This window comes from Tenrec ecaudatus, chromosome 2 (assembly GCF_050624435.1).
Source record: "Tenrec ecaudatus isolate mTenEca1 chromosome 2, mTenEca1.hap1, whole genome shotgun sequence".
In the NCBI taxonomy this organism is placed as follows: domain Eukaryota; kingdom Metazoa; phylum Chordata; class Mammalia; order Afrosoricida; family Tenrecidae; genus Tenrec; species Tenrec ecaudatus.
The window spans coordinates 93,337,929-93,359,385 of NC_134531.1; the positions used below are offsets into that span (position 1 = coordinate 93,337,929).

At 40.0% G+C, this 21,457-nt stretch overlaps 1 protein-coding gene and 1 pseudogene across 1 annotated transcript in view; one reads left to right on the forward strand and one right to left on the reverse strand.

The window, feature by feature from the left end:
• Positions 1-14: 14 nt before the first annotated feature.
• The window catches only part of KIAA0825 (KIAA0825 ortholog), a 498,599-nt gene continuing 477,156 nt past the window's right edge, over positions 15-21,457 (reverse strand). Inside the window, exon 20 of the mRNA XM_075541286.1 lies at positions 15-4,640. Coding sequence (XP_075397401.1) covers positions 4,523-4,640 — 118 coding nt within the window. The 3' untranslated portion in view covers positions 15-4,522. The remainder of the gene's footprint in view (positions 4,641-21,457) is intronic.
• LOC142439152 (ubiquitin-conjugating enzyme E2 C pseudogene) lies at positions 1,101-1,684 on the forward strand (annotated as a pseudogene).

Genomic DNA, 21,457 nt, shown 5'->3' on the forward strand with positions numbered 1-21,457 from the left:
AAGAACTGTTTTAAAAACCCATTCCTTATCATACTTGGAAGGTATTAAGTATAAAGTCAAAATGATATATAAATCAATGACTATAATTGAACACATTCAATAAAAAAACTTTATTACCTTTATGGCTATTGTAATTTCATGAAGAAAATATAGAATATAATTCAACTGAAGGTTCTTCTTCTCTCTCCCATTTTCCCTGTATTCCAACCCATCCTATTCTTTCTTTTCAAAAAGGAGCCATTGAAAACATTTTCTGGGGAACTAAGGTTCCCCAGAACCTATTAGTAGATAAATATACCACTTGTTTTTATTGATTTACAAAATATTTTTATTGACCTTTTAGGATAGTTTTGAAAGAGGAGCTATAGATATACTAGGAGACAGAGACAAAAAACCTAAATATTATTTTATTTGGTCTAATGGATTAATTTATCTTCAACTTTCCACTTTATTGCCGATTCTAATAAAGGGTAGTTCTGAAGATTCAGTACATAGACTATCACTAGGCAAGTAGATTAAAATCAATTATTGCCTTATGATGACTGGTATTGCAATTGTTTAAAGAGATTTATGTCCATTATTTAACATAATGGCTTGTATAAGAGTAGATAGAAAGTCCAGTTTTCTTAATCTTTCTTTAAAATATTTTTAAAAGATGGTCTGCATAAGATATTTGGAAATTCTTTCAACCATATCTTAAAACATTTGGCTCATGATTATACTGGCCAACTGAAGTACATTCTTTAAAAATAAAATGTGTTATTTGGCAGGCATCTGGGTACATGGACATTTGTGTATTTTTATTTAAGGAAATAATGTAAGAGATTTTCCAAGATGACTTATTTTGCACCCCATAGACTTTCAGTCTGTGAAAAATGCACAATTGCATTTCTTTGGCTATTCTCTAGCTTACATATATTTTAGAACAATTATAGAATGTCGGGGCACGGACAGTCTATTATGTATGAAAAGTTCAAACATTCATGGAAAAGATAATGTAAACATTCATGGAAAAGATAATGGAATATCTCCCCAAGCATTTTGAAATGTATATATGAATGAGATTGAGTGAGTTTAAAATAATCCATGCTGGCAGTTGCCTTCCAGTCTCCGGAGATCCCGTCTGCCAACACCGGGCGAATGGCCTCCCAAAACCGCGACCCAGCCGCAGCCAGTGTCGTAGCCGCTGGGAAAGGAGCCGAGCCCAGCGGGGGCGCAGCCCGGGGTTCCGTGGGCAAGAGGCTACAAAAGGAGCTGATGACCCTCATGATGTCTGGCGACAAAGGACTCTTTGCCTTCCCGGAATCAGACAACCTTTTCAAGAGGATAGGGACCATCCACGGAGCAGCTGGTACCGTCTCTGAAGACCTGAGGTATGTATAAGCTCTCCCTGGAGCTCCCCAGTAGCTACCTTTACAATGCACCCACAGTGAAGTTCCTCACCCCCTGCTACCGCCCCAACGTGGACACTCAGGGTAACATCTGCCTGGACATCCTGAAGGACAAGTGGTCTGCCCTGTATGACGTCAGGACGATTCTCCTTTCCATCCAGAGCCTGCTGGGAGAGCCCAACATCGACAGCCCTTTGAATACACATGCTGCGGAACTCTGGAAAAACCCCACATCTTTTAAGAAATACCTGCAGGAAACCTACTCAAAGTAAGACTCCAGCCAAGAGCCCTGACCTTCCCTGTCCTTGTGTTCTCTTCTCTTCTGTAGCTGTCTGTCCTCCCTCCACCCTGCCCCTTGATGTCTGTGTAGAACTCTTATCTCAAGCTGTGGTGTCATTTCTGTTGTGTTTGTTTTTTAAATTAAGTCTCCATTTGCACCCTGTGATGATTGTATTAAATAAATAACATTTGGGGTTGAAAAAAATAATCCATGCTATAGGCTTATATCCAAGACGCCTTGTTCATTGCTCAATGGTCCCATTGTCTTTGTTGTATTTTTCTGTGACCGCCATTCAAACAACTGTGTTTGAGTAACAGTGTAGCAGGCACATGGGCTAAGTCATCTCTCATGATGTACTCATCTTTATAATGCAATCAGTGGATAAAGGCACTGGTAAGAAGGTTATAAGACAGAACACAGACTGGGCAAAGTTGGAAGATGAACATATCAGCTTCTCACCTGCTTGGTACAGTTGGGGACCATTGTACACTTCTGGTATGTGTTTGGAAATAAAATGTCACATTTTGGGGGACAAATCACAGAAAATAGACTATATTCTAGATATTTACCATCATAGCTTTTTTTTTTTCCTTTAATAAAGTTTGGGCAAGTGGAAAAAAAAGTAGGTTATAAGAAACATGGCTAACTGTCCTTGGCAGAGAAGCCGTGTGTGAGTGTGTATATATGTTGAAGTAATGAAAATGACAGTATGGGTGTTATGGATAATGAACTGTGCGGTAGAGATTGAGGGAATGAGCTCTGAACATCAATTTGGGAGAAATGCGGTTTTTGGTAGGAAATAATGGAAAAATGTAGCTTGAACCAACATGACAGCAAGCCGTGGCCTGAGTATTGAATCATTGGGTATAAGATCTTCAGGCATATAGTCAAAGTTCAATCTGAGAAGCCACCGCAGGCAGCAATATGAAGGAGTTAACATTTCCAGGAGATGCTCTTTGTAGCTGTGGTTAAGATGACTTGGATGAAGAAAGGGGTATAAGAAGGGAGGCTTCTGTATAAGCGTGGGCAATAGAGGCAATTAAGACCTACACTTGGGTTGCAGCTACAGGATTAAGTTGAAAAATTAAAACCCAAATGTATAAAAATATCTTTCGAGAAAAGATTTTGAGACATTTTGCCTGTTGTCATAGATACTTCAAGGATGAAAGGAAGAAAAATAATTTCAAGGGAACACAAGATGGCAGCAGTTTTATCAGAAAAATGAAAGGTTGGTGGTGGTGGGGGTGAGAGTGGGGGTGGGGAAAAGGGTTTGGAATTATATTTAAAATAAAATATGCAAACACGATAGTGGGACAGGAGTCAAGTGAAAGGAAATAGAAGAAATAACTAGGAGGAAAAAGATGTTTATAGAGGTATAAATATAGGTACATATATATGTAAATATACTTATACATAACAATAGGGATAGAGGTCTATATACATATATTTATACATTAAGTATTATGGTAGCAGACAGACATTGAGCCTCTACTCAAGTACTCCCTAAATGCAAGAACACTTTGTTCTAATAACCTGGCATTCTGTGATGCTCACTTTCCCAACACTAATACTAAGACAAAATGGGTGCATAAGGAAATGTGCTGAAGAAAGCTGATGGTGCCTGGCTATTAAAATATATAGCACATATATAGCACCTGGGGTCTTAAAGGCTTGAAGGTAAACAATTGACCATCTAGCTGGAGAGCAACAAAGCCCACATGGAAGAAGCATACTAGCCTGTGTTATCATGATGTGTTGACAGGTATTAGGCATCAGATGACCCAAAACAAACAAACACATTGATATGAATGAGGGAGCTTGAGTGGAGACCCAAAGATCATCTGTAGACAACTGGACACCTCCTCACAGAAGGGCCACAAGGAAGGGATGAGGGAGCCAGGGTGCAGTACAGCACCAATGAAATACACAATATTCCTTTAGTTCTTAAATGCTCCCCCCGCCACCCCACTATCATGACCTCAGTTCTACCTTACAAATTCTGCTAGACCAGAATCAGTTCTACCTTACAAATTCTGCTAGACCAGAATTAGTTCTACCTTACAAATCCTGCTAGACCAGAGCATGTATACTGGTAAAGTTAAGAGCTCTAGAGACACAGAACCAAGGGCAGATAATCCACCCAGGAACAGTAATGGGAGTAGTGATACCATGAGGGTAGGGGAAGGTGGAGGGGAAAGAGGAACTGATCATAATGATCAATGTATAACCCTGGCCCCACCCCCCAGGGCGATGAAGAACAGAAACATGGGTGAAGGGAGACAGCGGATGGTGTAAAATATGAAAATAATAATAATTATAATTTGTCAAGGGTTCATGAGAGTGGGAGGGTGGGGGAAGGAAAACAAAGGAGCTGATACCAAAGTCTCAAGTAGAAAGAAAATGTTTTGAAAAGGATGATGGCAATATATGTACAAATGTGCTGGATACAATGGATGTGTGGATTGTTATAATATCTGTAAGAGACCCAATAAAATGATTTATTAAAATATATAAATAAAATATGTATTACATATATATGTATATGCACACACACAATCCCAAAAGCCTGGGCTTATGGTGAGTCCCAGACTAAATTATTAATGAAATGACTTATGCATACCCCAAAAGGTTAATAGCCCCTAGGAGTCAGTGCAGGGGGTTCTGGAACATTTGACGCCTGCCGTTTGGTCCCTGTGAAGGTTTCCATAGCACCTCGTTGTTGATGTGCTCTGTTCCTTTCCTATGCAGCGATTCCTCAGTCCCCAGTTTCCATCTTCACAGCACATCAGAGGCACTGACTCTTCCACTCGTTACATGTGATTAAAATACAGCTGCTGTTGTTTTCTGCAGGTTACTGCTCCTCTGTGTTCTTGGAGATAGAAGAGTTCTGTAGGGTGCAAATTTGTCTTAAATGTTCCAGCATTTCTTTTTCTTCTACTTCTAGTGTTTCATCCTCCCTCATTTCCCACCTAGAAGAAAAATCACACGTTCGTATTCTTATAATTTTCAAACTACAACCAACACTCAGTTATGCAGGGCTCAAATATGCAGACACTGGTTTACCGAGGCAACGGTTTCTCCTTGTTCCTTTTTTTACTGTCTGATTTTTGGACAACACAGTTCACTGGCACTGTTTCGATAGAATGGGGCAGGAGGAAAGGAAAGTAGAATCAAACTAGCTTCACCCCAGTATTAAGTTTTAAAACATTACTTTATATGAGATTTAAAAAGTTCAATGACCTACCAGTACACACAAACACATACAAAATTTAGAATAAACAGTAATTAAAATGCAAATCTTTTCATGTATCTTTCTTTCACTAAAGAAGTGCACAGGGATACATTTTCCCCCTTGTCTTGATGTTTCACTTCTAACATTTTATTTAAAAACATATATATCATTCCAAAGTTCCATCATGCCAAGTAGAATTGTATAATTGCTACCACAATCAGTTTCCAAACATTCTTTTTCTACAAGGACCCCTTGACATTGTCTCTCCTTCACCTCTCCCTCCACCATTGTACCTCCTCTCCCAATACTTTTTCTACCTGCTGTCTCAATAGGTTCATCAATACTCAATTTCAGATATCGAAAAATGGAAAAACAACTTCAAGGGGGGTGACCTCCAATGACATGACACCTCTGAGATATACCCTAATATGAACAAGCAAAAAACGGAAAGCTTTCGATCAAACAATCAAACCAAAAATACAGAAAGCTTTGGAAACCAGATCAGGTGCGGCATGCATCATAGCAGGATCTACTGGCAAAGTTTCAACTGTTCAAGTCAGATTTATGCCTTTGATCTTCTGTACTCATCTCTCTGCTTGGTAACCACTTTCCTTCCATCCCTCAAATGTAGATAGAGGGAGTGCTTCTTACATGTCGACTTAGTTGACACCTGACTTAGATGGCTGCTTGTTTGTAAACAAGACTTTTATCTGTTAGCCAGGCACCATCTACATTCTTTGCCACATTTTGCTATAGCACCCATGTCATCTGTGTTTCCTGCATGAGAGTGAGTATGGAGTCGGGCCATGATGCAAGATGTTTCTTCTAATTGTTCTTAAATTGGAGCTGGGATTTAATGTGAGCCCCATATCCATTTCTGGATCTATGTTTTGTTTTTCTTTTAATTTGTTCTTAGTTGGGGGTTAATGTTTATGGAAAAAGTGAATGTAATGTATTCTTAAATTTCCATGAAACAAGATTATTATCTAAACTAGAAGGTCTTCAAATAACACGAACAATGAACTTCATTACAACTTGAGACCTGGCTGAAATTTCACAAAGCATTGAGCCAGATCTTGAAAAAGAAGAAAAGTATTAGCTGAGGACACTTTTAGGAAAGGCCATTTTAGGCAGAGGAAAGAGAAATGCTAAGGAACAGAGACTGGAAAATGCATATTTGGCACAATTTAAAAATTATTCTTAATTTTAATATGGTTGGTTTATAGAATTTTTCATTTGTGTGGAGGCAGGTATGAACAGTTTTGAGGGAAACTGTTTAGAGAACAGATTGTAAAGGAAAATAAAGATGTTAAATGTGTTTTCTAAAGAAAATAAAGAGACTGCAAGGATTTCTAAGCAGAGAGAGAGACATGCATGGGTTTTTTTGGTTAGGCAGATCTTAGCAGTAAAAACACCATTAAGCTAAATGGAATATATTTTCAACATAGGTCAGTCTATTTCTCAAAAACAGAACAGATTTGAAATAATCAAGTTAAATCACCCAAGAAGCGCAGCAGCACATTGTTAGCAAGGTCTTACAAAGCAGTTATAAAAGCAGTCTTAAAAGACTGCTTCTGGGTTATTGGGCGAAATGGAGGAAAACGTTAGATTATGAGTTGTAAATATATATAAACTTGGAAAACGTATCATCCCAAACAACCCAGGGGCATTTGAGTGTCGGTGCATTTAAATAAGTTATCTATGGCCTGCAAACATTTCCTTTTCCTTACCTTTACACTGCTTCCCCGCCCCCAAGTCATCCACTCTGACTTACCTCTGTTATCAGCGCTTCACTAAACACAATTCCCAGCAATACACAAGTGTCCGAAATGTCCTCCAGGAGCCCCCTGTTTTATCACAGTCAAAAAACCCTAGAGAACTATCCAGGAGTCACACATACCAAGGTGGGACTCTGGGGGTGGGGAGAGCAATAAAGGAGTTTTATCATTTGGTTTGAGTGGGGAAAAGAAAGCAGGGATAGGACACTGAATTTTCCATCGAAACCCCCAAGTATGACAGAGTTATTAAGCACTCAGCAGCTAATCCAAAGGTTAAAGGTTCAAACCCAGCAGCCACTCGGCAGGAGAAAGATGTGGCAGGCAGTCTGCTTCTGTAAAATGATTGCCTTGGGCAGTTCTACTTTGTTCTATCGCGTCTCTAAGAATTGCAATAAGTTTGCCAGCAATGAGCTTGGATTTTTATTTCTTTTGAACTAATATGTTAGGCACTGCCTTATTACTTTTCAGTGCTTGGCATCACTTTTTAAATGCGACCATTCCCATTCGACAGAAGAATAAACCGCAGCAAAGGATGCTGAAATCGCTTGCCTAAGAATCTTGAGGGATTTAAATTCAGGTCCTAAAGTCTGAACTTGTAAAATGCGATACAGGTAAAAACAGGTCAAATATTTTATTTTTCTTAAAAGATGTCTTTCTGAAATTTGGGGAAAATGCTTGCCTCTCCTGTACTAGGCATTAAATAAAAGAACCATCCAAAGGGGCCTACAGGAGCCCTGGTGGATAGGTTATGCGTTCAGCTGCCATCTGCAAAGTCAGCAGTTCAATACTTGTGCAGGAGAAAGACGGGCTTTCTACTACCTCACAGTCTCAGAAGCCCACAGGGCCGTTCTACCCCATCCTATAAAAAGGGTCAGTGTGTGTGGGCATTAATTCTAGGGCAGTGAACTGGGAAGGATCCTACAGATAGGATACTCTTAATAAGAATTCGAACATGAGAAATTAGGTCCCTCCCCCAATGTAAAGATGTTATTATTACAGTGAGTAAATGAATTATTGTATGAACATCAACAGAACAAAATATGTAATATGCACATAAATATTTTGATCATTATCTCTACTTGTGAAAATTGAAAGCACAATCTTTTTGCTTCATTAAAATCTGTATAATTAATGTAATTTAAATGAATTGTATACATAATAGAATCCAAGATAAGGATTCTGAAGCTTCCTGACAATTATAGGCACTTCACTGTCTAATTGAGCTGTTAGTAATTAATGATATTAGGTAAAGTTATTTACCTACTACAGTCTGCTTAAATTTGCCTTGTGCTTATTAAGATGAAACCATTCTATAAAAGAACAAAAAGATGATGACAAAGATGGGTGAAAAATAATGTTAGGACTATATTTTCACAAATAAAAACAACAGATTTTTAAACCTAGGTATGTTTATAAGAAGCAGTGCTACTTTGGATAGAATACTGTCATCAGAGTTTCAGTCGTGTTAACACAATATACAAAGAAGACAATTTTGCCAAAAGCTATTTGAAGTAAAACAAAAACTTATTAAAATGGTTGGATAGACAATCTACTAAGAATCTCGATCACTAGTTTTTCCTAAATATCATTTAACTCTCACTCGAGGATTGCGATGAGTTGGCATTGACCTGATGACAATGCGTTTGCTCTGGGGTGTGGTAAATCAATATGGGGTGATCAGATTTCTGTTTTTCTTGACTTTGGTTGCCTGCCCTCTTTTTAGGTTGCTAATTTTCTTACTGCAACCTGACCCCAATTTCTGCTGATGGCAGTGCTAATGATGCGTCTTTAGCTCTGAGGACCAGTAAAACTGTATAAGGGTATAAGGTGATCTTACTATCTTGTGACCAAGGCTTCGTCTCGATGGTTTCTAGGTGGGGATGCATGAGGTTGGTCCCGTCTTCCAAGCAGTAGGCACTTGAATTGCTAGATGGGTATGTTGCTGGATGCCATCGAGTTGGCCCTGATGCAAAGCAACCCTATGCCTGGTTCAACATCATTCTTCCAATAATTGTTATAGTCGAGCCCATTGTTGCGGTCACTGTGTCAATACATCTTGTTGATGGTCTTCCTCTTTTTCTCTTACTCTCTACCTCTTTGGCAATAAGTATGATGGCCTTTTCCAAGGACTGTCCTCTCCTTAACACATGTTCAGAGTATGTGCAACAAATTCTCATCCTGGTGTCTAAGGAACATTCTGGCTTTTCTTCCAAGACAGATTTGTTTACCCTTTTGACAGCTCATCTCAAAATCTACACACCAAGCTTATTGCCACTGAGTTGACCTCACTGCCATTGAGTCAATAGGACTCCTAGTCACCAAGTCGGATAGGGTAGAACTGCCCTCTGTGAGTTCCTGGGACTGTAACTCTTTATAGGAATAGAAAGCCCCATCTTTCTCCTGCAGAGTTGGTGGTTTGGAACTACTGACCTTTGGATCTCAGCCCAGTGCTTACCACTACACCACCAGAGCGCCACTGAGTTTGTAGTATACTTAATATTCTTTGCCAACATTATAACCCAAAGGTATAAATTCTTCACTGGTTTCTTTATACATTATCCAGTATTTACACGTATATGATGAAGTAAGAAAATTTCAGTCAGGTGCACCTTAGTCGTAAAAGTATTATTTTTACTTTGTAATAAAGACATCTTTTACTTTGTAATAAAGACATCTTTTCCAGAAGATTTGTCCAATACAATACATCTTTGATTTCTTGACTGCTGCTTCCACGAGTGCCCATTGTAAACCCAAGCAAAATGAAGCCGTTGACGACGTCAATCTTTCTTCCATGCATCGTCATGCTGCTTAATGGCCAAGGGGTGAGAAATTTTGCTTTGTTTATATTGAGGGATAGTTCCTACCGAGGGCTATAGGGTTACTCTTCTTCAATAAGTGCTCTTCCCCCTTTAACAAGCAGGGCTGTATCATCTGTATATTGCAGGCTGCTAATGAGGCTTTCTCTCATTCTGATTCTAAGTTCTTCTTCAAATAGTCCAGTTCTTCCAAATTATTTGCTCAGAACACAGATTGCGTCAATATGGTGAAAGGATAAACCATAACAAAACTCTTCCTGATTGGAAGCCATGCATTATCCCCATTGGTGAGTACAAATGATTCACTCTTGTTCTGTGTACAGGTTCTGCATGAGCACAATGGCGTTTTCTGGAATCCCCATTCTTCGCACGGCTACCCATAATCAAAAACCAGAAGTCAACATTTTCCTGGCAGTCTTTATTTCAGCCAAGTCCCTCTGATGTCAGCAATGATATCCCTCATCCCATGTTTTCTTTTGCTTCAACTATTTTCTATTTATCTTCAGCAAAACTGTACTTGTGTGTGATATTATTCAGTGGTTTGTTCAATGCTATTGTTCAATCGTTTCTGAAATTTGTTAGATCACCTTTCTTTGGAATGACTGTGAATTTAGATCCCTTCCCACTGGTTAATCAGTTAGTGTGTTTTCCAAATTTCTTTGCTTAGACAAGTGAGCATTCCTGTAATACATCTATGTTTTAACAGCTCATCTGTTATTCCATCAATTCCTGATTTTTTTTTAACCAATGACTGGTGGGATCCAGTCCTACAGTCAAGTGGGTTCTTAGTAGGGGTGTGTGCAATTATGGGAGAAAAAGACGACAGAAAGCAGGTCATAGGAGCTTGTCCCGATATTGGAATCAAGATAGTGAATGTATTTTTCAGTGGGTTTATATAATCTTACAAGTATCCAGCAGGCACACATGTAATAGAGTGGAGAAGCAATGGAATGAGTCATTGGCTTAACGGAGAATGTCCCCGAGCTCTCCCCAAGGGAGCAATCTATGATCAGAATCAGGAGACAGCAGAAGGGAGTCAGCAGCACTGTGGGTGGGACCGGCAAAGGAATCGGATGGTTCTTAAAGATAGGAAGCCTGCAGGCACATAGTGAGCAGCCACCCACAAGTAGGATACGTCTTTTAGTAGCACCTATTGGCAGGGGTTGAGGGGGGGGGGGAATATTGTTAGTCTGGAGAAGGTGTTTTTGACAGCATCGGCCTCAGAACTGGTGAGATCTTTCTCTAGCTAGAGCTGGTCTTCAGGCTTGGCGATTCTGAGCACAGAGATGAGGCTGCATACACGCCCTTTCAGGTCCTCAGCATTCCACAATGACCTAAGCGCAATGTGGAATCCTTCATTAAGCACCATCAGTTCCTGATCATATGCTGCCTCCCGAAATGGTTGAATGACGACCAATTCTTTTTGATGCGGTGACTATGTAGTCCTTCCACTGTTCTCTCTTTCCCCTTCTTCTTTTGATGCTTGCTTCATGATTTCATATTTGGCCCAGAGGACCCTTAATTGTTTCAGATTTAACCCCTGCCCCTTTTCTTCAGTTCTTTCAGCCTAAGACCTACACGCTTGTTCTCTCCGTTTGGCTTTTCAACTGCAGGACTTTGCACGTTTCATTGTAACATGTTGTCAATGTGAGCTGCCTTTTGGAAACTTGTTTCAAATGGAAAGCTCCTTTCCTCATCATTTCCCCCCTTTAATTACTGTATTTTCACATGCTTTAGAGTCTTTTCTGACATCCACTTTGGCTTTATCTTTTGCTTTGCTTTATTAATGATTTCTTGGTTTCTTTGTGTAGGATGTTCTTGATGTCATCCTAAATTTGTCAGTTCTTCTTTCCTTCATGTTTATTGCATCAAATCAGTTCTTGAAATGGTTTCTAAATTCTGGTAGGATGTACTCAAGGTCATATGTTGGCCCTTGTGGACTTGTTTTCATTGTCTCGAGGTTCAACTTGAACTTACATTTGACCAATTGATGGTTTAGTTCTACAGTTTGGCTGATGGCACTGAGCTTTTTTATCATCTCTTTCCACAGATAGTCAATGTGATGCCTACTTATTTCATTTGGCAAGGCCCGTGTGTATAGTTGTAGTATATGTTTTTGATAAAAGGTCTTTGAAATGGAGAAGTTGTTGGCCTTGCAAAATTGTACCATGCTACTTCCAGCTTCACGTCTATTACCAAGGCCATGTACTTCCTCTTTGTCTCCAAAGTTCATATTCCGATTACTAGTGATTATCCATGCATCTGGATTGCATATTTGATCAATTTGGGCCGGTGCAAATTAATGCAAGTCTTTCTTTATCTTGGCAGTAGTTGTTGGCACAAATGTTTCAATAATAGTGGTTTTAGGTGATCTTTCTTTTATGCCTATAGATGGATAAATTTTAACTTAAAATGTTCTTTTTGATGATGAATGTGGCACCATTTCTCCTGGCTTGGTCATTCCCAGCATAGTAAAATATATTATTTTCACACTCAATGTAGGCAATAACAGTTCATTTCAACCCACCAGTGCCTATAATATTGATCTTTATGCATTCGACTTCATTTCAGAGAACTATCAATTTTCCTAAATATATACTTTGTACATTCCGTGTTCTGATTTTTAATGGCTGCTTGCAGCTGTTTCTTTTCATCTTGAATCGTGCTCCATTAGCAAATAAGAGTCACAAGAACTTTTCTCCATCTATCCAGTGTCTCCCGATGTGAGTGACACTGCACCCTGGGGTGTGCTGGAAAGATCCAGGGGGCTACAAAGGCAGATTTTACTTATCCTCGATTATGGGCTATAATACAAAAGTTTTTAATTGCCAGGGGGTGCTGAGTTGATTATTTATTTGTTTTTCCCCTGAAAAGGGTAGTAAGCCAAATAATTTGGGAACCTATGATCTACATCACTAAGGTCAACTCTGTTTTGAGGAGGCAGCTCTTTCCAAGTCATATTTTGAGGACATTTCCATCAAAATATAATGTCTCATAGACTTTTACTCTGAGCACATGAAGAAAAGATGAGTACTCACATTTGCGGGGAGGGGAGACATAGAGGCTATGAGGAGGTTTCTTAGATGAAATTTCTCTCTATAAAAGGTGTATACTAATTCTGAGTAGTAACAACAAATAATTATACTTTATAAATTAAAATTAATCATAGTTATAAGTCAGTATGTTCCTAATATCTACTATGGCAATTTCTATTTGAGGAATTATATTTGTGTACACACATGCATGTTTGTCTGAGAGCGGGAGACAGAAAAAACAAGAGACCCATGAAATAAAATCTTACTCCAAACCCAGCATTTCAGTTCTACGATCACTTGGATTTTCTACATTATAATTTTTCATTTTATACAAATGTATTTGGGTACTGAGGACAAACTAAGGATTGGATTGGTTTATGTTATTTTTCATGATCCCCTCCATAGCTTATAAAGATACCACAAGAATGAGATGACAATGATGTCATGATTAAGTACACCATGATAGGATAATTGCAAATAGTCTGACTCTTCCTTACGCTGCAAAAGAAAGTGACTACATGTTTATACATGCCCATCTTTTCTTCATCCTTCTCATACAGTTGGTAGAGGTGTGAGAGTGACGCGAGCACAGTTCAACACATTCCCTTCCTTTCCTCCCAGGGCAGCCGCCTGCCCTCTTGGTCTTGGAGTACAGGGTAGTAGGGTAGGTTCTACCTCTAATGCTGGCTAACCCTACTGTCCTGATGGGTAATTGCAATCCAGGGCTGCTCTAGTTAGGGCCAGGCTCCAATTTCAGTGGCTTAACCACATTAGGGTCTAAAGTTGTCTGAGACTACTATGGTGATTTTAGAAATTCATTAGACTAAGAATTTCTTCCTACTCTACCCCATTATTTCTCATTATTTGATCCAAAATGAGTGCTGGAGTACCAACCATTATGTCTGCAGCTCAGGCAGGAAACAGAGCGAGGGAGTAAAAAATAAAAGAAGGGATGCTTCTTTAAGAAGCCTCCTAGGATCCCCTCACAGAGGGGTTCAGGAGAGGAGAGGGGTCAGTCAGGGTGCGAGGTAGTACCGATGAAGAACACAGCTTTCTCCCAGATCCTGGATGCTTCCTCCCCCCAACTACCATGATCTGAATTCTACCTTGCAGGGCTGGATAGGACAGAGGCTGTACACTGGTACATATGAGGGCTGGAGGCACAGGGATCTAGGGTGGATGATACCTTCAGGACCAAGGGTGTGAGGGGCGATGCTGGGAGAGTGGAGGGTGAGTGGGTTGGAAAGGGGGAACCGATTACAAGGATCCACATGTGACCTCTTCCCTGGGAGAGGGACAGCAGAGAAGGGGGGAAGGGAGACTCCGGATAGGGCAAGATATGACAAAATAACGATGTATAAATTACCAAGGGCACATGAGGGAGGGGGGAGTGGGGAGGGAGGGGAAAAAAAAAGAGGACCTGATGCAAAGGGCTTAAGTGGAGAGCAAATGCTTTGAGAATGATTGGGGCAGGGAATGTATGGATGTGCTTTATACAATTGATATATGTGTATGTATGGATTGTGATAAGAGTTGTATGAGTCCCTACTAAAATGTAAAAAAAAAAAAAAGAAAAGAAAATGATTAGGGCAAAGAATGTATAGATGTGCTTTATACAATTGATGTATGTATATTTATGGATTGTGATAAGAGTTGTATGAGCCCCTAATAAAATGTTAAAAAAAAAGAAGCCTCCTAGGAGATCCCATATCACACTTCAATTTATCTCTCTTAAATGAAATCTGAGTAACCTCTCAAAGGAGGTTGAAAAAGTATCGTTTTTTGAACTGAATACATTTGTAAACATTCTTTACTATGAGCCTTTCTTCAGGAAGAGAATGGGAAGCAAATAGTAGTCTCTGCTGTAATAGGAACATTAGCAAATCTAAACTTATTCTCTCATCTAGTTTATGTTTTATGTATAAAGAGTCAAACGTTTCCCTCTGAATGACTCCTGCGTGTCACCCTCAAATGAAGGGAGAAGAGAGGAGGAGAAAAGTGAACTTGTCTTTGGATAGTTCTGAAACCCAACTACTCTGGAATAGAGACTGGTAAACTACAGCTATGATCCAAACTGGCCTGCCACCTGCTTTTGTAAATAAAGTTTTTTTTGTTTTTCTTTTTACATTTTATTTTATTTATTTTTTTTTAATTTTAACAATTTATTGGGGCTCATACAATTCTTATCACAGTTCATACATATACATACATCAATTGTATAAAGCACATCTGTACGGTCTTTGCCCTAATCATTTGTAAATAAAGTTTTTACTGGATCACTGTCATGGTTGTTTATGTATCTCACGTCTTTGGCTATTTCCACTCTACAGTGTTGGGGCTGAGTAGTAATGAAAGAGATTGAACGGCCTGTAAAGCTTGAAATGTTTACTCTCTGGCCTTTTACTGAGTGGTAGTTCTTACTTGGCGTGAAACTTGGATCCAGGGAAGAGAATGCTTCTAGGATCCAGGGAAGAAAGAGGACAAAATGGGACAATTCTACACCATGAAGAATTGTCTTCCTACAATGTCAATAGCATCCCTACCAAGAAATATTTGCTCTAGAATCTCAAAAACAATGTCAATAGTAAAATATGCAGTTAAGTCAAAACATATTGCTATAAAAATATAGAAACCTAGATTCAACAGAAATCTCAAATATGAAGCTATTGCTTCATGACATAGCCGCTATCTAGGTATTGTCTATTGAGGGCAGTGTTTCCATCTCTCTCTTCTTTACATTATGTCAAAATCGCAGTTTGGGCATTCTTGAGCGATTCAAATTGTGTTCCTTCGAAATGTTCTTTGAGTTTGAGGAACAAAAAAATACAAAGGGCATAGATTAGGGCTGCAGGGTGGATGAGGTAAGGTTTGCCAGTGGAATTCTTGTAGGGCAGCTCCTGCTGCCTTCGAAGAACGAACAGGTATAGTGTCAGGGGGGTGGGGCGGGGGGAGGGAAACGTCATTCACTGCAACTTTCCTGGCCTTTTCCTTACCAAGATTTAGTTTTCAGTTTTCTTAAAATCTCTTCATAAGTCCCTGTGATTGTCTTATTTCCCTTAAGAAAATCTTTCAAGATTACTCTTTAAACCCCAAACTAAATCCACTGCCATTGAATTGATACTGACCCACAGTGATCCTTTATGACAAAGCAAAACAGATCCACAGGGTTTCTGAGTCTGTAAATCTTTAGGCAGCCTCACTTCCTTCCATGGCCGTGGCTAGTGCATTTGAACACCAACCTTTTGATCAACAGTCCAATTCTTAACCCATTCTGCCACCAGGATGCCTAGCTTATCCCTTCAAATAAAATCACACCCACTGCCAGTGTAGGAGGACTCGGCGACTCTACAGGACCAAGGAGCACTGTCTCGGGTTGCTGAGAGTATGACTCTTCACAGGACTCTCCTGGAGGGGCTGGTGGATTTCAACTGCCGACTCTGGGGTTAGCAGCCCAACGTGCTCCCTATGACACCAGGGTTCCTTGATTATTCCTTAAAAAACCCCTCAAACGCCATAACCTTCCGAACAGGCCTCTCTGCCTTGAGTTCACCTGGCTCAGCCCATCCCCTCAGAGTCACTGTCTTTATCGGACGGTTTTGTTCTTGTTTCCATGAAGGCGGTCTAATGAGACGAGGACAAGTGCACTACTGCGCGAACTTGTCTGCAGCCATCCCCTGGTCAGAGACACGTGACATACCTTTTGTTGTTTGGAAGCACACCTGCACATGAATGAATTGGGTCCCAAGAAAGCATCCCTACCTAACTTTTTATCATTGAAGTGGTTTTAGTGTCATGCTGCTGAAAATAGTATTTGCAAGAACAGTGCAGATTTTAAAACCAGATGACTATTTTTTAAATTAAATACTTTTATGGGGGGCTCTTATATCTCTTATCACAATCCATACATCCATCCATTGTGTCGAGCACATTTGTACATTTGTTGCCATCATCATTCTCAAAGCATTTTCTTTCTACCTGAGCCCTTGATATCAGCTCCTCATTTTTACCTCTCTCCATCCACCACCTGCCCTCCCTCATGAACTCTTGATAAGTTATAGATTATTATTTTCATATATTACATCATTCTGTCACCCTTCACCCACTTTTCCATCGTTTATTCCCCTGGGAGGGGGTTATATATCGATCTTTATGATTGATTCCCCCTTTTATCCCCCACCTTCCCCTTATCCTTCTGGTATCTCTATGCTCATAGTTGGCCCGAGGGGTTTATCTATCCTCGATTCCCTGTATTATGGGCTCTTATCTGTGTGCATGCTCTGATCTAATCCAATTTGTAAGGTAGAATTGAGGTCATGATAGTTGGGCAAAGGAAGTCTTAAAGAACTAGAGGAAAGTTTTGTGTTTCATTGGTGCTATACTGCACGCTGACTGGATCATCTCTTCTTTGTGTCCCTTCTGTGAGAGGATGTCCAATTGTCTACAGATTGGCTTTGGGTCGCCAATCCACAACCTCCCCTCCGCCAACAATTCATATTGGGTATGGTTTTATTCTGGAACTTAGATGCCTGATTCTTGATCCCACTGACATTTCTTGATCACACAGGCTGGTATGCTTCTTCCATGTGGGCTTTGTTGCTTCTCAGTCAGATAGCCGCTTGTTTACCTTCAAGCCTTTAAGACCTCGATGCTATATCTTTTGATAGCCGGGCACCATCAGCTTTCTTCACCACATTTGCTTATTTACTTGCTTTGTCTTCAGTGATCATGTCAGGAAGGTGAACATCACAGAATGATGGATTATTAGAATAAAGTGTTCTTGTGTTGAGGGAGTACTTGAGTTGAGGCCCAATGTCCATCTGCAACCTTAATTCTTAACCTATAAGTACATAGATCTATTCCCCTCTCATATAGATAGTTACATATATACATGCCTGTATTTAGACCTCTATAACTGTCCTTTGCCTCCTGACTCTTTCCTCTATTTCCTTTTCCTTTTCTCTTGTTCCACCATCATGATTGGCCTGCATTCGGGTTTAGTAATTCCTTGCTACTACATTGCCCTTGATTAAGCCCCACTAGGAACAGAGGACTATTTTTGACTTCAATTCCCCTGATGTCTAACCTGTATCAACTTGGGCAAGCCAGATTAAAAAAAAAAAAGTTTCCTCATCTATAAAATGAGGATGATAACAGTGCTTATAACTTCATAGTGCTATGAATGAAGCAGCTACGTTATTTATCAAACACACAAAATTGTGCTATCATTTTTGGAATATCCGTCAAGATTACAAGTGCCAGAAAACCCGACTGTGTTGGCCGAAACAAACGGGGGTCATTTTGTCACAAAATAAGAAATCTAGAGGTAGGCGACTGCCAGCATGGCTTAAGGAGCTTAGCTACAGCAGGTTTCACGTCTGTAGTTCTCTTGGCCCTCACCTCCTGGTGCCAAGATGAATGTTTGCCCTGCAGCCATTGAGTTGTCATTGGAGTCCATGAGAAGCAGGGGAGGGGGAGGGAAACCCAGCAACCACAACCATGCCGCTTTATCAGAGAAGCAGACCCTCCTACCGTGGTCTCAGCAGACAGGGAAGCCCTACGGCTAGGTTCGAGGCCTGACTCTGCCACTCAACAGTAGTAGGCTTCCAACCAACTTTCTCAACCTCACCTTGTTTTGTTTGCTAATATGCGAAACAAGGGATGGCGGGATCATGCATTTTACTATGTTCTAGAAAGGGAGGTAAGCTATGAATTTCGAGTGCTGCATAAAACTTTATCGTTTTTGGACATTCTAGTGGTTTCCTCAGAATTCCTATCTTGATGTCCTTTCTCCTGCCCTTCGGAATGCTTTATCTAAAGGAATCTCTTTCTTATCAATATGGGGGCCCAATGAAGTTACTAGGTTTTACAGTGATTTAATTTGTTTATTTATACACATTTATGATCGTATTGTTCCTTCTTGTCTTTCATAAGGTGGATTCTGTTCAGCTAAGTGGGCCAAAGCTGTTATTTTCTTACAATCATTTCCCTGTATCTTTCAAATACAGTTTAGAACAATGGCATTTGTTCATGTTATTGGCATGTCTCCTGAAACACCAATAAAACACTTGACTCTAAAGAATGTAACTTGAAATAAGCCTCCTGATTTAGTGTTGTTATTAAACATTTATTCAGCACTTTGTATTTACAAAGTGCCTTACAATTATTTATTAGTTAATTGTAGTGTTAAGCAACATTAACCATCTGGACAAATTAATGATTTTGAATTGCCCCACCAGTTGGTAGCTGTTGAATACAAAGTTGAGTCATATTGGATTTTATTTCCCTAAAACAAATCTTTTTGTCCTTTTCTCCTCCTCTACATAATACCGTGCATCTTGGCTCCAAAGGAGGGTCAACTCAGAGGGGGAGTTGATTTATCTCTGTTTTCTTCCCTCTTCTATGCTATACCTGGGGATTTTCTTTAGGATTCAGTGTTAGACACGTTTCTCTTCTCCCTTGCAAAGTTTCTATTCTACTCGCTTATCTTTAATGATTGACTCTGCATCTGTAATTTATCTGTCTCCCAATATGTAATTCTATATTTTAAAATATATAGCATAGAAGAACAATAATATGCCCTGAGTTCTCTAAATTCAATTTCCTTTGGTTTTCGGTTAGCTGGGATTTAATACATATAACATCATCAGTCTATATTCCAGTCACATCAAGTAGAAGTAACACAGTTACTAACACAATCAGTTTCCAACCCTCCTTTTTTGACACGGGCTCCTTGACATCTTCTCCCTTAGCCCCACCTCCTCCCCACTACCTCCCCTCCCCTTCAAAACCCTTATTCCACTTGCTGTCCTTATAGGTTCATCAGTCCTGGTTTCATATACGGAAAAATGGAAAATCATATTATACAGCTTCAAGAAGGTGACCTCTGTTGACAAGACACCTCTGAGATACACATTATTATTAATGAACAAAACAACACAAACTGAAAATACAGAAAATTTTGGAAACCATACCAGGTCCAGCATACATCATAGGGGGAATCTTATGACAAAGTTTTATGGTTCAGGTTATATCTATGCCTTTGATCTTTTCTTTTAATGAGTTGCTTTAATTCCAGATAGTCCAGAATTCTGGGCATCACTAAGAGCAGCTCTGGCAGGCTCTGGACTCGGTTCACTCTGATCTCACAGTTAAGACAGAAACGGCTGAGTGAGAAGAACTAAACATTGTATGATTTTTCGTCTGCTTTATAAGTTTATTCTTAAATGCACAGCAGGCTCTACGACAACACTTCATTCTAACTCTAAGCGGCAACAACTGTTCTAGCAGGGAATCCAGATGTTTACACAGGACCAGAATCAAGGGTCGTCACTGCTGCAGCCACCAAGAACAGCTGGCTTTTTTGTCAGATTTCTTCATTCCACCTGTGCCCAGGGGCCCTTCCTGGGCGGTGCCATTAGCTCCTCCAGTTTCCTTTGTTCTTCCTTCTGTTTCTGCTTGAAAGCCTTCTCTTCCCCGTCCATCTCCTTGGTCTGCTTCTTGGGCTCTTTCAGGGGCTTCTTCTTGCCCCCTTGTGGCCTGACATGGAGCCTCCCCTTTGATCTTTATACTCCTCTCTCCCAACCACTCTGCTTAGTGACCCCCTTCCCCCCAGCCCTCCATTTTAGATGGGGGGTTCTCTTATGGCCTATTTCCTATGTGGCTCCAAAAAGGAACCTTGTAAATTCAATTATTTCTTGATGATCATTTTCGCTCCTTTTCCAGGGTGATCCTCTAGGGCAGGGGGATCTGCTGTGAGTTCCTAAGGATGTCACTTTATGAGAGTACAAAGCCTCGCTTTTCTCCCTCAAAGAGGCTGGTGGTTTCAAACCACTAACCTTGGGGATCACAGTCAAGTGCGTAGTCACTACACCCCGAGGGCTCCATGGATCCTCCCAATTGGTCTTCCAGTTCCTACTATGCTCATGCTGTGATCCCAACCCTCACATGGCTGCCTGATCTATCTTTTTAGTGTGTGTGGTTGTTAGCTATCGTGGACCCTGTAAAACATAACAAAAACCATACCCTCTTCTGTGCTATCCTTAACACTGTTGCTGGATTTGACTCCATCATTCAATCCAGTCAATCGGTCTTGTTCAGAGACGTGGCCTTTTTTGCTGAGCCTCTACTTTACCAAGGATGAGGGCCTTCTCGAAGGACTCGTTCACTTGATAACATGTCCAGTCTCACCAATTTCCCTTCTAAGGAGCATTCTAGCTGTACTTCTTCTATGACATATTTGCTTGTTCTTCTGATAGTCCACGGTATATTCTATGCTAATATTATCATTCAAGTATATCAATACTTTTATTTTCCTATTTCTTTGTCCACATTTTGCATGCAATTTATATGCTGAGCAAATAATCTGAAAGCTGACAACATGAGTTATATGGCTTCACGATTGAAAGAAGACTTAAGAACCTGGGATAGGCAAATGATACAACTTTGCTTGCTGAAAGTGAAGAGGACTTGAAATACTAATGAAAATCAAAGTCTTCAGTATGAATTACTCCTCAACGTAAAGAAAACTAACCTCTTCAAAATGGAACCAGACAGTAACAGCTGATAACTGGAAAGGTATTAAAGTCACCAGGGGGTTCATTTAACTTGGGCCCACAATCAACATCCAGGGGACAGCCGTCAAGAAATCCAATGACCAACGGCATCGGCAATCTGCTGTCAAAGACCTCTCTAGTGGGTGCCCCAAACAAAGATGTCCCTCTTAAGATGTGTCACCATGTGTATAGTTTTGCATACCCTTAGTAGAAATGGAGAAATTAAAATGATTATTTTCATGTTCCTTAAACATTTGATTCATTTTTCATTTTTATATTTTAAAAATAAAACTATTTAAAGTTCCTTTATGAAGCCTATTGGTAATGCTTTAAATGTTTTGCTTTTCCCTGAACTCTGTATCAGATCCCTAAA